This window comes from Lycorma delicatula, chromosome 6 (genome assembly GCF_047948215.1).
Source record: "Lycorma delicatula isolate Av1 chromosome 6, ASM4794821v1, whole genome shotgun sequence".
In the NCBI taxonomy this organism is placed as follows: domain Eukaryota; kingdom Metazoa; phylum Arthropoda; class Insecta; order Hemiptera; family Fulgoridae; genus Lycorma; species Lycorma delicatula.
Window position 1 is genome coordinate 5952655 of NC_134460.1, and position 18751 is coordinate 5971405.

Here is an 18751-nt window from a genome sequence, read left to right on the forward strand (position 1 = left end):
CGGAGCAACTCATCGAGATGACTGAAATAGATTTGCAGTAATTGCAATTCGCTATCAATACATGCTCTTTTCTGCAACCGGCTTCTGTTATAGGGTTAATAACCTATGGTTTCAGATTATTAAAATTAGTGGAAATGTCCAGAAATATTCTCAAGACGTATTTCACTGCACTCTTTGATACCACACTCATCATATGGAGTATGGCGTCCTCGGTACCATTTCCAGCACAAAACCAGTTCCAGGGTATTGGTTTTCCATCATTAACCCACGCGTGGTCAGCCTCTCATTTATATGAAGATGCAGAACCTTCCCAGAGACTTTACAATAACCGGCATTAGCATCAGAGATCTATAAGATGAACTAACAGTGGGATTCTTGTCGCCTTCTTTAAACAGCAATTTAACAATCCCTTTCTTCCAGCATACAGAGAAGCACCCGTCAAACAACAATTTATAGATCACTCGTGTGATAGTTCACACACTTACCCCTACCGAGCGAACAAGGAGCTTCACCGTTATTCCATTAAAGTCCGGAGCCTTACCCTTGCCTAAACTACAAACAGCCTGATCCACTTCGGCCCCAGCAATCTCCACAGACTATGCATCTACATGAAAAGAGCACTCTCACGCCTTACCTGCAGATGGTATGCGGTCTTCCCAACTTCGTTGTCATCAGGCAGTAAATCATTGAGTAACCTGTGTAAGATTTCAGACACATTTTTGGGTCGAGAGAGCAGACAGAATAACGTCCTTTCTACGTTTGTGTCCTAAACAGGGATTTACACAACACCCCAGGAACGTTACATTGGTAGCACTCACTCAAGCCACCAACAATCTCGTAAACCAGTAGTTTCCAAACTTTTCCAAGTTGCGGCACCCTTTTTCAATTAAAATTTTTCCATGGCGCCCTACCCTAAGTAAACGTATGACAACTCGTAAGTAAGAGATAAAAATGAATAGAACTCGTTTTTCGTCATTATTTAACTTTATTATTATTTTTTTTTTTTTTTTTTAAACATTAAATTAATAATTAATGTGAAGGATGGCTTGCAAATCACTGCACATTTTCTCAAATCGTGGAATTAAACTGGACACAGCAAACCTCATTTCCTTTTCCAGGTTGATTTTTGCTCTATACTTGTTTTTTATTACAGCGACCGCCAAAAACCCAGCTTCGCACAAATACGACGTCGAAAATGGAATTAAAATCCACTGAGCCTTAACGCTTAAGGGGATATTCATCTTTTATTGAAATCCAAAATTCTTTCGATTCCATGCTGCCAAATTTTGTTTTCTCACTCTTGTCGCAAGATAACTCGATAATATTCTCTTCTTCCGCAGAATTAAATTCAGACGGAGCATTAGTGTTAAATGGATCTTCAATCCATGCAAATCTATCAAAATTTTAATTTTGAAAGTATGAAACCAGATAATTAACTTTGATAAGTACCCTTCAAACATGGTTTTATATCTTAAGAAAGATCAAGTTCATTTGACGTCTGAAATTGCTGCAATATTAAAAAACATTCTTTGCCTGAATCTTCATTCAATTTTCTTCTCCATAGTTTGAGTTTTTTATAAAAGCTGATATATTTTCCGTTGACTTCAAAAGGTACATGTTTTTTCCCTGCAGAGAGTGATTAAACGAATTCAACTTTTCAAAAATGTCGCATAAGTATGTCAGTTTTATTAAAAAATCGGCATCAGCAAATTCTTCTGCATCTTTTTATCCTTTCTGTAAGGAAAATAAAAATTTCTTGCCGCAATTCAAAGGTATGTGATAAAACATTATCACGAGAAAGCCATCATGCACTGCTGTATTACAACAAAGACGAGTTTTCGGCTCCCATATTCTCATACAGTTTTTAAAAAAACCTTGCTTTCAATGGACGAGATTTTACAAAATTTACCACATTCACCACACATTCTAACACCTGATTCAGTGCGGACTCAGATGCTTTGACACACGCTTCTCTATAAGGTATGGGTCCACAGTGCATTTGGTGATTTGCTTCGAATAAGTACCTGTAATCCTCCATAACAACCAGACATGGAGCGAGCTCCATCAGTACCAACGCACTTAGACCAATTCAAATTATTTTCAGATATGAATGTCAAGAATCTCAAACAGGACCTGAGCCTTCGCTCTTGCAATGATATTTTTACAGAACAGAAGGTCTTCTTTAATATTATTACCATCTATAAACCGTACATAGCACATCAGATGAGCATCCTTGTTATTATCCGTAGCCTCATCTAACTGCAATCCAAATTCCACTCCTAATTTTTTAGTTAATTAATCGTCGGGCTGTCAATTTACATATAGAATACTTGGAAACCTTATTTGCATGCTTGCAATTTGCACAAGTAGAACACTCTTGTCATACTGGTCAAAGGAATACTTGTTCAAGATCCAGTCCGCTTTCTGAACCATAAATACTCTTTCCGTTAAATAGAAAAACTACTGCAGATTATTTGTTAAACACTACCCAGCTTTTCTTTTTGCTGTTAATAATTTTTAGGAAGTGCTGTGCTTCTTCAGACACTTCATCTGCCTCTATATTCTTGAAGAGACCTCAAAATGATGGTGGTGGCTTGGAGGCCTGTAAGGCCAGAGATACCGTACCAGGCAATGACTTTTTTGTAGATTCTTTCATAGGGATCTTAGTAGTCGCTGCATTTTTGGTGCAGCAGAAATTTTATTGGGTGATGTAGTGACTGAAGTGGTTTTCAGTGAACCACTCTTGGCCATTCCACCAAAAATATTTTTCTTCTTACCTGCTTTCAACGATGCAATTGCAGACGTGAGGGCTTTTACCTGGTCCAACAGAGCTTGGACAATCTTCGTCAGTTCCTTCCACTATACACACTCGTTCTCTTACTGTACTTTGATGGAGAGATCTGGTACAAAACTAAACAGGATTGTACTGGATTCCTATTGTTGAAGGATTTTTTATATTCCCAACAAGCTACAGTAAAGGCTACTTTTTGCTCAACACAAATCCTCAATGTAGTCTCTTCCTCTTTATAATTAGGGCATTCTCAAGATCTTGCTGAATGTGAACCCTTACAGTTTATACACTTTTCAACTTCTGAGTATGCGCTATTGTCATGTCCTGTATGGTTAAAACACGCACAAACCTGCTCCTTGGTGCAACCAATTTTGTTGTGCCCAAAACCCTGACACTGAAAGCAGTGTCTTGGGTTAGGTATGTATGGTCATACATAGACAAAGAGGTAGCCAATCCTTATTCTCTCAGGAACAGTTGGAGTAGAAATGGTTGGGATAAATGAGAATGCTGGCACATCAACACCAATCTGCTTCCTTATAATCTTCTGCTCAGAAGTGACAAATTGCTGTGACAGCTTTTCTGATATCTCTGCTGATGATCTTTTGCTGTGACTTGGCTGAAATATCTGCCCAGTCACAGCTAAAGATCACTCCCTTTCTGGAGTTCAGTGTGTTATGCGACTCCACTATCACATCCTCTTTCCCTATATTCCTAAGGGAATGTATGAGTTTCTGGCTCTGTTCATCATTATTCACCTCATCATTATTCACCATCAACATGGTGCCACTCCTAATTTTTTTATCAATTTCAATGAGCCACAAGCTGTTACTATGCATTTATTTATTATAAAGGGGAAAGCTTAGAGAAAGATTTACCCTCTTCCTTGCATTTCACTATAAGAAATTTTACATTAGATACCTTAACCTATGCTTCTTTGTCACTGGACACATCTTCGACTGACAACCGAAGCCATTTCAAACTTGCATTTTTGTTGGTTGTTTCAAAAATTATGATCAAATTTCATTACTGTTCAAATTTTCTAAGATATTTGAAAAAAATTTAATATTTCTTGAAAAGCATAATTTAATATATAGTATGGTTCTAGGAAAAAATTTACTTCTGGAACAGCCATTTTACAGTTGTTGGAAAATATTTGAAATAGTGTAAATATCAAAAAGATTTCATTTTCAGTATTTACAATCTCGGTAAAGCATTTAATTTAGTTCCACACTTTTTACTGATGAAAAAACAGTAGTTATGGTATCGGAGAATCTGCTTACAGATAGTTAAAGTCACACCTAACCAACTGTAAACAGGCAGTTAGATTTTATTATTTGACTACACTACACATGTGAAATATAGGACCTCGCTTTCAAGATGGAGAATGCATAGTACATCAGAAAAATGTCCCCAGGTCCTTGTTTTTCTTATGTTAATTAATGATCTGCTTTGGGATCTTGAACTGTTCATTGTTACTGTATTTTCAGATGACACAACTTTTTATCCGAAGATAATTATTTAAAAGGTATTTCCTGCTGTTTGCAGGCATTTATAGCTGACAAATTTTTACATCAATCTATACATTAATCTTTCTACTTTGATGAATAAAATTGTTTGCTTAAATAATCCTAGGAGTTAAGCTAGATTGTAATAGTGTATAATATATATTAAACTACACCTGTAAATTTAGATTCAATATTTAAATACCAAGGCATAATATCTACCTGAATCATAAAGAATATTTTCCACAGTAAATGCTCTTCAATTTTTAAAAAACTTTGAAAAAGAATTCTCTTGTTTTCTTCCCATTTAAAAAAGTTATAAGATTTTTTTCTTTAAAAATTTAATGACAATTTTTTTATAATTAAACAACTCATCTGTTTTGTTACTGTTAACAATCTGCTTAACTATTCACACTGCAAGGTTATTATGAGATTGATTATTTTTCAATATTGATCGGTTTATAAAAATTGAATGTAGAAATGATTAGGAGTCGCTCAATAAAAGGAGGACTATTGAGTTCTCCTTTCACATAAAGAAGGACTATTAAGTCCTCCTTTTATTGAGTGACTCCTTTAATTATTTTTCTAGTTAATACATGTTGACACCCAGTAAAATCAATTTTTTTCTTTTTACATTTCTTTGTGTTTACTTTTTCTCTACAGTGTAAAAACTTTTCTCATTGCTTTTTTTTTTCAAAAGAAATTAAAAATAACATTTGGACAAATGTAACGGTTTAAGAGTAAAATTATAAAATGTGCAATAATGCAAAATTTCATTTGTACAAATAGCATCAAAGTAAATATTTTAACAGCAATGATGAGGGCTTTTACTGATTACATTAGGATTCCTAGTTTCAGTACTATAATGAAGAACAAACTGAATTGGAGATATGTACATTCTAAGTTTATTATTCCTCAATAGTTTTTTACCAGAGGGAAATCTGTTCAAGAGGAAACTTTTATAACAAATTATCTGATGATGGATTGAAATCCTTTTGTTGCTACTAGACATTAGACCTCTGTTACTTCACACTAAAGCTTTCTATTTTTTTTATATTCATTATTTTTTCCATTAAAAGATGTAACTGAAGGGGGTGAATATGAAGGCAAACAAAAGATTATGAATATGAGCTGAATGTGTAAGTATTGGACCGAAATTGAAATATATTTTTAATCAAACAAAATTATAAATCATTAGAGATGAGATAAACAATTATGTGTATTTTAAAGAGTAGTTTATATATCTAATTTGTCAGTTTCTTAATATATATTCTGGGACCAATACCCTGTCACATCTGATATTATATTATTTTTTAAATATTATTTACTTTTTTTTTATTAAGAACTAAAGAATTATGGCGTGTTTAAATTCTAAAAAAGTATTTTTGAAGGAATTCTCATAAATTATTTACACACTATTAATCATATATTTATTATATGTATATGCTTTTGAAAACAAATGTTCTTTACAAAACATTTACATATATTTTATTATACTACATGTAATAAAAACATTATGATTGGGGCATTAAAAATGGATATTAAAAAGCAAGTGAAAAAAAAATATTGTTGTTTGAATGACTTTTCCAATAAAAAGGAATTATACCATCTTTAATCTAATTTAACCGTATTTTTAAATTTGTCTCAACTCGAGTATGTGTATTTTCGATGTATTTTGAATATCGACAAAGCAATGTTAGTCGATAGGTGGGGGTAAACACTTATGTTAAACGTCTTTAAAAAAAATCGATATATTGAGCAGGATTGTTTCAAAAATGGCGTGCAAGAAAAGTGTGCTTGAATATGTTAGAGAAGAAGATTTTGTTGAATATTTTTTATTTCCCGATAATTATGGTGATAACAATGATACGCCTTCAAAACGAGAATTAGATCAAATTATGACTATAATTAAAAGATATACTATTAATTATATTTGGCAAAAAGATGAATTTAACCTAATTGCTAGAAATACCACAAGCTTTCCGACAGTAACTGATAACGAGGGTAAGTTAATTCTTTGTTTATGTTTATTCTAGTTTGGTATCGTTGTGCAAAAAGGAATGTTTTTGTTATAGTTAGTGTGAGATACATTTCTCTGTCGTGTCAATACCGTGATAAACTTTTTAACGCATAAGTTCATTGATAAACAATATTATGTATGTAATTTAATTGTTTTTCTTAAAACGAACAGAATGCCATAAAACATAGTTCAAATAATAAGTTACAATCTTAGATTACAGTTCACCTTGGATCAATTCTAGTTACCAATTTTGTGTTGCAGTATATGTATATTGTTATCATTTATTCTTAATAATTAACAACAATGAATGTTGTGCTACTATATTATATCTTTAAGCGCCTTGTATAATGGAAAGTATAGATCTATTGATAATAGATCTTTTTTTGTAGTAAGATTTGTCTACAGCAGTACACTGAAGAGTAATTATAAGTATTCAATTTTCTTATACTATTTGAACTTCATCACAATTTATCTTCAATAAAATTTAATTTTTTTTTTTCAAATCAGTATTGTTTTGTTGAGTTTTTGAATAAGAAAAAACAGATTATTTTTCTTGTTATTCATGTTAAATGTGTACAAATAATATGTGTGTATGTAATTTATTTTAACACTTGTAAATTGTTATTATCCCTTTTTTCTGATTTTAGTCATCATTTTCTCACATTTTGCTTTATTCTTTACACATTTCAGGACAGTTCCTTGTATAATTTGTGGAATAACACACCAACCCATTCTTGAAATTAAATTTTAACGAATATTTTTACAGCAATCTGTAGATATTTTTTCTTATTATATATGTATTTGTTTTATTTATTTACTGTTACACCATTTAGACTAAGTAAAATAATTTCAAACAATATCTTTAAGCCCATTCCCAAGTATAACTTGTTTAAATTTATTATCAATTTAATATACCATTGCCAAAGTTTATTTAATATTAATAACGCGAGTAATTATATATAATTATGAATATGCCTCTGACTTTGATTAAATTTGGAATGTATTTTATTTGGGATCTAAGTTGTTCATTGCAACTGAAATTATTCATTGGAAACACCTTTTACCTTAGTTACGTATCCGATAAGTTACACTGAACCCTCACCAAAAAAATTTCATAATTTAGCAGTGTATAAGTGTAATATACATTATTTTCATACTAAATAATTGGTTATTGTATATATTTATGGCCTCAGCCTAACAATCAACTAATTTAATATTTAAAGTTGCTTAGAAAAAATTAGTGTTAGGTTTTGATATTACACAAGGTCATTTCACAGAATCGTTCACCTAAACTAACCTTGTCCTAAACCTAAATAAACTCCATTAAATTTCACTTAAATGAAGTTATTTACCCTGTACCAAAACATCTTAGCTTAACTTACATATTTAGGCTTAAGATAATCTAATCTCATTCTTAGCTTAATTTTTCTGAAACCACACTAATGAACATGTTTAATTAATTTTAAAAAATGGCAACTCAGTTTGTTTTTCAAAGTCAGGTTATGATTGAGGATATAGTAAATTGCTTGTAAAATTCAAATATGAGGTTAATTTTTAACTAACTGTATAAACTACATATATATTAATTATATTAAATATAATATAAAATAATAATTATAATTATATAATAATATATTATTATTAGATGCCAAATCGCTTCTAATGGGCTTTTAGAGATTGAATTGTGCTTCTAGACATTGATTGATCTACATACATAATGAATCAAAGTATGGAAACCCCTCAAAACTGTTCTGAATAGAAGACTGTAACTTTCAGGATAAGGTATTGGTCACCTACTTTAAATTTTGACGAGAAATAGAATCAATCCCTAAATGGTAACACTCTTTATGTGATCATTTTAAAGAGCTCTTTAAGACAAGAATGAGTATAAATAAAAGATTGGTACATTGTCTGTATCCAAAATGGTAGCAGGATAAAATTTAGATTTTTAAAAAAATTGCATTGATAATTTAAGTAACTAGTATCACAAATAAATAAATTTATAAAATTTAATTAAATGGATAGCAGATAAATTTATTTTAAAAAGAAATTATTTATTAACATTATTTGCTTATTTGCTTGGATGTCATTTTAATAAACGTTTGAAATGTCCTCCTTTTGTTGTTTGACAGTGTGCCAGTTGGTTATAAATTGATACTGCATTATTCAGTTATTTTTTAATGATATTTTGTGCTGATTCTCGAATTCTATTTTGTAAATCATCAGTATCTTACAGCTTATAATGATAAACAATACTTTTCAAGCGGTCCTACGAAGCCATCATATGATTGGTGGTGACAATTGGGTGATCTCGCTGGCCATTCTGTTTGACCACCTCGGCCAACCCATCTTCCAGGAAAAATATATTTAAAATGTCATATACCTGAAGACCGAAATGAGACAGGTACCATCTTGTAACGAAATGTTTTGAAAGTTGAAGCGAACAATGTTTGGAATGATACAGTCAAAAAGCAGAGCCTCATATTTTCACTGCATTTGAATTTCTATCAATAAATATAGGCCCTATGAATTGTCCAACAACAATACCTGTCCATACATTTTCTTGGATACTCACGATACCAATGTGAATTAATATCAGTCAAGAATCTACATTGCCATTTTTAATAAATTAGGATCTGCACAAATATTTTTCATCATAATTTCGCTGAATGTAAGTCTTCGATCATAGTCCTCTTCATTAAGTTCTTGGACCAGATGAATTTTGAAGGGTTTGAAATTTCCACTTTTTAATGTTCAAATCACTGAAATTTGGCTATTGTGATGTTCTCATGCAGTTGTTCAAGTCAAGGAATCAGGATATGCAATAAATTCTTAAATAATTTTTGAATGATTTGTTATTATTTGTTGCAGATTTAGGCCTGCCTGTTTTCCCCCTATTATTAATGCTTCCTGTTTCTTCAAATCGTTTGATAGTTTTTGATACTGTACTTTTTGAAATAGGGTTACGGTTATTAAATGTTGCATTGAACAATTCACAAACTTCATTATACAACCTAACTCCATCACCAAAGCCCCTCACCATTAAAAGTGTGAGCCTCTCCTGTACACTAAGTGATATATGTTGATAGTAATGTTAGCAGATAGCACAGAAAAAATTGAGTAAAAAACAATTACAGAAAAGGTAAAAAAGTTGTAAATAACAAAAGTGGCTTACAAATGTGGTAAAGGTAGACAAATTCAGTTAGCCAACCAATTACAATAAATTCTCATTAGAAAGTAACTGTATAGTAATGAAACACTCTGTGAAATACTAGACAACAATGAAGTAAGCTTCATTTTTGCAACATTTGAAAGAGATCAGCTGATCAGCATGATTAGGTGACAATATTTTTATTTATTTACTCATTAAATTGAAACAAAAATAAATTTTTTTACAGTTTAAGTTTAACTTCTAAAATCAATTTTAATTTAACTTAGTTTAATTTCTTTTTATTTAATTTTATTATTTGAACTTAACCAAATTTAGTAATTTTCAAAATCTAAGATATATCCCACCATCATTTTGGATACAAACATTGTACCACCTTTTTATTTATATAATTTTTCTTGTCTTCCATCAAAGACAAGGAGGTGGATGCAGAACTTAAAATGATGTATCACACAATGGATGTTACCATTTAAAATATCTGAGTTACAACTCCTGGCTGGGGTTGAAATAGAATTTCAACCCCCAAGAAGAGTTAAAATTTTATTTCTTGTCAAAATGTAAAGTAGTTGATCGATACCTTACTGTGAAAGTTGCAGTATTCTATCTGGAATGGTTTTAAATTTGTTGAGGGCTTTTCATATTTTAGACTCATTCTGTAATACCAGAAGCACTGGTTCAAAAGAAAGCTCATTTTTTCAGAAATTTAACTTTTGTATTTGTAGAAGTAAATTTGCGAACTTTTGAAAACAGATTAAAGTCTTTTATACTGCAACTCCCTAAATTTAGATTCAGGGAGATCAGATTTTTGGCTTGTTAATAATTTATTATTATTTAAGGTAGATATATTTTCCAATTATGATACTATAATTTACCTTTATTTATCATAGATTATTTTTATAATTTATATCCGTTATGTGGACAGTGCTCCGCATAAAAAGCAAAAATTATCCATAAAGTAACATATTTTCAGATGTTTATAATACTGGGTGATAATAATTATTCAGCGCATTTTAGGAGTTAATAATAACAAAGCAATATACTTGCATGCTTGTTTTATTGTTGAACAGGGCATTTCGAACAGTTTTGTTTACAATACTTATTAACTTCAAACAAGTTCCACATGAGTTTCCTTTGTGGTGTATAAAATGTGTAAATAATGATATTCGATTTCACTACACACATTATGAAGAATATCTGGAGTTATTCCATTAATTACACCTTCAATTCCTCTTTTTAGTTCATTTATGTTGACAACCTTAGTTGCGTACACCCTGCCTTTTGATAAATCCCCAAACATGGTGGCCAGGGAACTGGTCCATCACAGTTGATCCAACGTTGAAGAAATTGTTCATGTAGGTAGTTGCTAGCATGATGTTAGCCGAAGTGTGGTGGTGTGCCATTTTTTTGGAAGTAAATATTGTGCTGCTGATGTGATATTGCATACTCGTGTAACATGATAATAGCACATGGAACCATTGACTCTGTAAAGAAGAATGGTTCTCTCACTTCATAAACAGTCAGCACACATAAAATATTTAATTTTCAGATTATTACATTGTGTTTGTCAAACAGCATGAGGGTTGTCGCTACTTCAAATCCAGCAATTATGATGGTTAATGTGACCAGATACATGGAAGGTAACTACATCAAAGAAGATTACTTTTTCTAAATACACATTATCTTCGTTCACTTTATCAAAAATTATCACAACAAAATTGTAATGGCAAAGTTTAGTATTTTAAATTGCATGCACCAACTGAAATTTGTATGCATGAAGTTTTAGGCGCTTCTGTAGAACCTTCACAATTGCTGATTCTGGTATTCCCAGAACTAAACTAGCATTATGAATCGATTTACATGGGCTTCACTAAAAGGTTTTTCTTATTTGATCCACAACTTTCTTTGTTCATTTTTTTATTAATCCCTAAAATGCACTGATTAACTTATGTCCATCCTGTGTAATAATAAATTACTTATTATTATTATTATTGTGAATAAAGAAGAATGGTATTATTTTTATCTCTTTATTTATTTTTAGTTATATTTACATATTTTGTCTCTTTTCTTCTTTAGTAAATGCATTATGTTTGTTTTTATTTAAATTATTTTTATACCAGCTCTCTAAAACTGAATAATTTTTGTTTCTTTTGTGGTGGTTTTAGAGGCATCCAACTATTATCTAAATATAAACTTGTCCAAAGATTATTAAAACCCCAAAAAACAAAATTAAATGACAAGGATCTTGCCACTTAAAAACATAAACCATTGTTAATGAAACGTCAACACTATGAAATACATTTCACTGTTACTCCAAAAATTATGAAACGTTTATGTTAAAAAATGTTCACACAAGATGAAGCTCTTCAACGATTTCTTCTTAAGTGTAGTTTAGCAAATCCCTGCACATGACAACACCTTTGGAAGTATTTAGTGTATCATGTGTAACATTCTTAATATCAAATAGTCCAGTCTTCTTGGCTTACAGAAGCCAAGAACGACTGTAGGTCATTGACATTCTCTACAAACAGTTTCATAGCACCGTTTCTAGATTATTATCAGGTCCTCCTACTGCTTCAGTAATCTCCTGAGCAATCACTAAAGGACTGTCTCTGGAAAAATCTCCTTCTTTCCTCTTAATGACCAAATACTTTGGAATTGGTCCACTGCTCTTAGATCTTAACTTAATTCGATCCTTCCTGGCAAAGATAAAGGCTCTCTAGGACAAGGGTTTTTACGTAAACCCTCTGCCACGGATGTTGAAATATCTATAGCCCATAGTTTTGCCAGTCATTATGTCACAAAGTGCAGATGGAGAGATGGTTGGGCATGCCCCAGATCATTGATCCTGCCTACTTTCCCTCAGTCAACTGCCTTCCACAGATTTAAACCTGGCAGGGAGTTAGGTACTGCCTGGCCCACAATACCGGCATCCCAGAGCTCGCATGTAGCAGTAAGAGCTCCGATACCCTTACCCATGGGAAAATCCTGCCAAGGGCCAAAGTGACTGACTGATTGCGCAGTGCAAGACTTTGACAGAGCAAGCTCACAGCAGTCCACCCTCAATCTGACTCCACAATGGAGAAAAGGGATGGTCACTCTCCCCAGCATCACCAAAACAGATCACGGTCATGCCTCCTCCCACCACTGTAACAGCAGAACCACATCGAGCACATCAGCATAGAGCATAACGAGAAGCACAACCAGCTTGGACAGGCAAATCCTGTACTCCACAGGGGAGCTCCTGAGCAAAACCATATCCCCATTAGCCAATCAACATAAGTGAAGGTTCCAAAGTACATGTTGCTCGCCCCAGTCTTGTGTGTAAATGTTATTGAACATGGGATTGGATTTGTCTGGGGCATTATTATTGTTATTTCAAATTTTCTGCTCTTAATTGTTGAAATTTTAATAATAGTTTGTAAATATTCATGACTGATTATCGTATACCCTAACATATATTTATTTTCTTTATAATATTTTTTTTAATTACAATAAAACATGTGAAAACATTGAGAACTCTCTTCTCTTCTCCTAAAACAATCCAATTTGTCTTATGGTCTTGGTATTTTGGCGTTTAGAGTTTGCAGTTTATAGAGTTTAGATTTAATTTAGCCTATTTGTTTTTTTTTTATTTTAATGCTGTTTCTCAAATAAAGGCTAGAAAAATATCAAGTTTTTTAAACATTAACAATTGTTGAGAGCAATCGGTAACATTAACAATTAACCACTAAATGTCAAGGGTATGTTGTATTTTATTACCTATCGACGAGAAAACTGCACTCAGTCTTTTGCTGGAAAACTGTATTTAATTTTTATTGCATATCATTTTATTTTTTTGAAGTTGCTACTTCCATAGACATTCTAGGTGTTGTGAAATCTTATAATTATAAAGAATTCACTTTCTTATTTAGGACTCTTAATATGAAAATTAATCAGGTCAGATGTAGTTAGATAAAGAATGAACATTTATGTATATGTACTTTTTTCAGAACGTTTACCACCTCATTTGTATGGTGTTTTGCATTATGGAGATAACATTGAAGATGAATGGTTTCTTGTTTTTCTATTGCTGCAGTTAACAAAAGAAATTTCTGGATTGGTTGTCAGGTGATTTTACGTTTTTATTTTTTCTTCTACTATTTGCCATATACCTTTAATTGAAATCTTGCAAGTAGTTTATTATATAATTCTAGTATTAATGTATATGTTATCTGTAAGGTAGCTGGTAGCAAATCTATTTAAATAATAAAGGAAGTTCTTTCAGGTATATCATATTTATATTAATAGAAAAGAACCCATTAATAATCATATGGTTATCCAACCTGAGGCTAAACTCTTGGACCATTTGCACCTCCTTTTTCCTTTATTTCTACTTTACTTTTAATTCCTGATATCGCATTTACTTTTAGATTGTCATTAAACTTTACTCTTTTTATTTTTTTAAGTTCACTGTCAAGTAGGTGAACCATTACATTTATATTTTTACATAACAAAAGAATTATTTGTAGGAGGCACGATTCAAAAGTGATTCAAAAGTAAATAGTAATAAATGGTTCAATCAGTTATAAATAGCAATCAGTTACACTGATTGGTTCACGTGTGCATATTTTGCGCTTTAAGTCGTCTGTTGAGCATGCAACCACTATATTTACCATCAGTTTATTGTTGTTTGTCTCTGTAAGACAGTGTGTTAAAATGAGTGCGGTAATAATAAATCCTGCCGGTTGTGAAGTTCAATCAGTGATTAAATTTCTAAATGCAGAGGACATAATGTTGCTGAAGTTCACTGTCAATTGTATGAAATATATGGGCCTACTGAGTTAAGGAAAAGTAAGGCATAGTTTTGTGAGTTTAAAGAAGCCTGTTCAAATGTTCACTATGAAGTGCAGGTCTTATTTCTGGACTGACAATTTCGTTCAACATGTAAATGCAAAAGCAATTGAGAGAAAATCATCGCTTTAAAATTAGCAATCTTTCTCTACAATTTCCAGAAGTTTCATTGTGAAGTTGATAATTGTGATTGACACTCTGGGTTGTCATAAACTGTATGAGGATAGGTGCCGAAAATGTTGATAAGTGCTCACAACGATCACAATATGACATCTGCATATGCTTTTCTCGACTACGTTAACCACAAGGGAGGTGAATTTTTTACCATATCGCTGATTACAAATTTCATTTGTCAATGCCGAGATAAAACAACAATCCATGCAGTGACATCATTTGGTTCACCTAAACTGAAAAAATTGAAACAAGCCTAGTCTTGAAGAAAAATCAAGGCAACTAACTGTATTCTGGGATCAAAAGGATATGCTTTTAATTGATTTCATGGAACCTGGTACATCTATTGCATCACAAGTCTAAAATTGTAAAACACTTTCTAAACTGCATCGTGCCATTCAAATCCAACGATGGGAAAAGCTGAGATCTTGCATTGTTCTTCACGATAATGCACATCTGCATGAATACATGCACAACAGAAACAATTCAAAACTTCAGATGGGAAATTTTTGATGATTCCTTTACAATTTTATTTCATGCCCAGTGACTACCATCTCTTTGTATATCTCAAAAACTGGCTTGCATCTCAACGATTTAAGGAATGTGAAGAGTTAAAATTTTCTGTGCAGAAGTGTCTATAATCCCAGACTGCTGAATTTTATGCCATCATTTTGAAGAAGCTTGTTTCATATCAAAAGTAGAACGAAATGGTGATTATGTAGACAAAGTAAATACGTGTAAGAATTTGAAACCATTAATACATTTTTCATTCTTTTAAATCTTCTCATTTTGTTATCGATCGGCCCTTACTTTTGAATTGTGCTTCGTATTACAAATTTGTTGTATATAGTAATTTTATTCCTATTTATTCCAGAGTGGTTGATTCGGATGGGGAGTTTTTACTAATTGAGGCAGCTGATGTCTTACCAAAATGGGCTTCACCAGAGACATGTGAACAGAGGGTAACTCTTATTTTATTTTACTATTAATCTAATCTGCTATGTTTTTTCTTGCAAGTCAGTACAATAATTCTATTATAAACAAATCACACAAAACAAAGCCTGTTATATATAAACTAACTATTCTGACTATATACTGTTTTACATTTGTCTAATGGAATGCAGGTTCAAACAAATACTGTAGCTTTTCATGTGCAAATATATATCCGAATCGTGACACGATTCGGATCCTAACCGACCACGTTTTTTCCAACTTTAATTATTATTTATTTATTTAATTCAAATCCACTACTACACAACAGCTGTTCGTCAGCAGTATCAACCTTTGAATTATTATAAATAATATTTAATGAAGAAATATTAATAAAGTTGGCACCCCTGCCGAATTTCAAACATCCCGCTAAGGGAAAAAGAAACTTCCCACAGAGAAAAGGGAATTTCTAAGATGGCCGCTGCAGCACTAGCGCTGCTAGCGGCAGCTAGGAGTACTATTGATGCAGTAGCCCTATTTCCGCACTACTATTTACATTGTTTCCAACAAATTAGCCTTTGAGTTGTGCAAGGTGTTTCATAAACTTTGACGTCTTTTTATCATGCCATCCTGAAACAGTCGACCATCATGACTGTTTATTTATCATCTTATTTATAGCTGACTTAAATAATTGATTTGATGAACAATTAAATCATTTTCTTGGATTGCGCAGTCATGATGTTCTTATTTACATCAGTAGTATAAGGTGATTGATATTTGCTGTCATTCAGTTTACATGATTTTGCTGCTGCAAAAACAAAAAGAAAGAAAGAATACCTTATTACCAAGAATAATTTCAAAGATTATGGAATGTTCAATCTTTGTCTTTGCATACCCTTAAATAAAGGTTAGGTTATAAATATTCTATCCCAAAACAAATGTACAATGACCTTGAGTCTCCAATTAAAGCCTGCAGTAAAAGCGCTTTAGGGAAGTTTGACACAAAAAAAATTGATATTTTTAGTTCATAACCATGTATGATTTTTTTTTTTAAATTTGGATTTAATTATATCATTTAAAACCGGCACACTTGTTAACGCTAAAGAGAAGTATTTGCTTGTTTTTACAACACTTTTAGGAAATCCTCTTCAGACAGTGAGGTACATTGTTGGCAGTATCATTATTATATGAGTTACAACTCTAATTTTTTGTGTTGTACAAATGCTATCGCTTCTTTTGGTGATTAGACAGACTTTTTTTCATCAATTGCAAACTTGACTTGTATTCTGTCTAATTGTGGTTGTTAATTAGAAAGATTAAAGTGTTAAAGAAACAGTTGGTTATTTTAAATTACAATAAGCAAGAGAAATAATTTTTTTTATCGGCAATAATATTGTGAAGCGATTCAAGTCTTTACCAGTATTCATATTAATCATACCGAGCTTTCATTGAATGAGAAATTTATTACTTCATGATTAGTGTGCGAATCTTGCCTCTTAATATGTTGAGTGGCTAATTAATTGTACCATAGATGTGCCGATTCATCAAATTAATGTACAAATATTCATATAATTAGATAATTTTTTATTTTAATACTTATCTCATTGTTTTCATATTGTTATTTAATTGTTGACACACTATAGATACAATAGTTTAACTTAAATGTTCATATTAAGTTTATATAACATTTTATGAGTATTGCTTATACATATTTAAATTATTATATTAATTGTTGACTCAAAGATTACATTTACATAACAAGACAGTATATTCGTACATAAAGAGTATGTTGTTAATATATAGTGTCATGTTAAGAAGAAGAAAAAGCAATTTAAGTACACCAAACCAATTAGATAAGGATAAATAACACACAATTCCATGATCGAACAATTAAACTAGCTGTTTTCATGATTTTTATAAAATATTTTCACTTTTCATAAATAAAGTATCAAAACTTTTGTTTGTATTTTATAATGATACTATCAAATCTTGAAAAGTACTGTTTTATACTTAATAATTTTTCTAGACTATAGACTTTCATACATGACAGTTTAAGTTTATGATATTTTTATCCTTTTTAGGTATTTCTGCACGGCGGTAAGGTACATTTAATACCATTATCAAGTAGTGGTGATGGTGGTGGTGATGATGATGATGATGATGATGATGATGATAATGAACAAATTAAAGTTAAGGATGCAGTTGAATTAGTAAGAAAAAATCAGGAAATCACTAAAGCATCTGATTTAATTCAGAATGCTATTTTCAATAGAATTAAAGGGTTAGTATATGAGTTGTACATTTTCTTTAGATTAAATTGGGCTGGCTTATTAATTTGAATTTTTTTCTGATTAAATGCCTATTTCAGAAGCATTTTTTTAATGTAAATATAGTATTTAAATATTATCTATTCGCTAATAATGTATAAATATTTTTCATTGTTATGTGTATTCAGTTTTAAATATTCGTGAACACGTAGACATTTTTATTTGATTTCATATTAATTTAACTATCATAAGTACCTATAAAAGTGTGATGTATCTGTTTTAGTTGTAAAGTGTTAAGTAGATAATTTTTATATCTGAAAAAAAAATTAGTGAAAGTAAAAATGTTGATAGTGCCATTAAGAAAAGTTGCACACTGATACTATATCATATTGATATTATATTAGGATACTAATCCTAATGTCAAAGAACAATTATGTAATATCATTAGTAGTAAAATTCATGAAATTAAATGTAAAAATTTGACTTGCAAACCAATTTTTAATAATAATAAAGAAGTAATTTACCATTAGAAAAATAAATTAAATAAAAATATTTTTTTAAAATCTGATAAAACCAATACACATGTTATCATGTATATCGAAAAATATAATAATTTGATGAAATAATACATATTAGAAAATAATTTCAAAGAAGTAAATGACCCCCACTAATAAATTTTTAAAAATAACTAAAATTTAATAGCAAAATACTGTAATATTTTTAATTATAACAATAACTTAAAATATTATTCCAGATTATATACCCTTTTGAACCAATTGTAGTAAAATTAACAGGACTTCCAAAAATTCATAAACCCTGTTATCCCTATGCGATCTTTGATTGATTTTACAACTGCTCCATCTTATATTATTTCCAAAATAATAGATAAAATACTTTGGATAAAAATGAATTTAGATTACAATTATAATATCAAATACAATCATAAAGCCCCTTTGTTTGTTGATAATGTTATTACTATAATTAGAAATATATGCCAACAAAACTTTTTTACATTTGCTGACAGTTATTACACTCAGGAAAATATCTTACAATGGCTTTTTATTTTAGCAT

At 31.0% G+C, this 18751-nt stretch overlaps 1 protein-coding gene across 1 annotated transcript in view; it reads left to right on the forward strand.

Annotated features, from left to right (window-relative positions):
* Positions 1 to 6068: 6068 nt before the first annotated feature.
* The window catches only part of ecd (ecdysoneless cell cycle regulator), a 40288-nt gene continuing 27605 nt past the window's right edge, over positions 6069 to 18751 (forward strand). Inside the window, exons 1-4 of the mRNA XM_075368187.1 lie at positions 6069 to 6297; positions 13472 to 13589; positions 15358 to 15445; positions 17495 to 17694. Of these exons, the coding sequence (XP_075224302.1) occupies positions 6069 to 6297; positions 13472 to 13589; positions 15358 to 15445; positions 17495 to 17694 (635 nt within the window). The remainder of the gene's footprint in view (positions 6298 to 13471; positions 13590 to 15357; positions 15446 to 17494; positions 17695 to 18751) is intronic.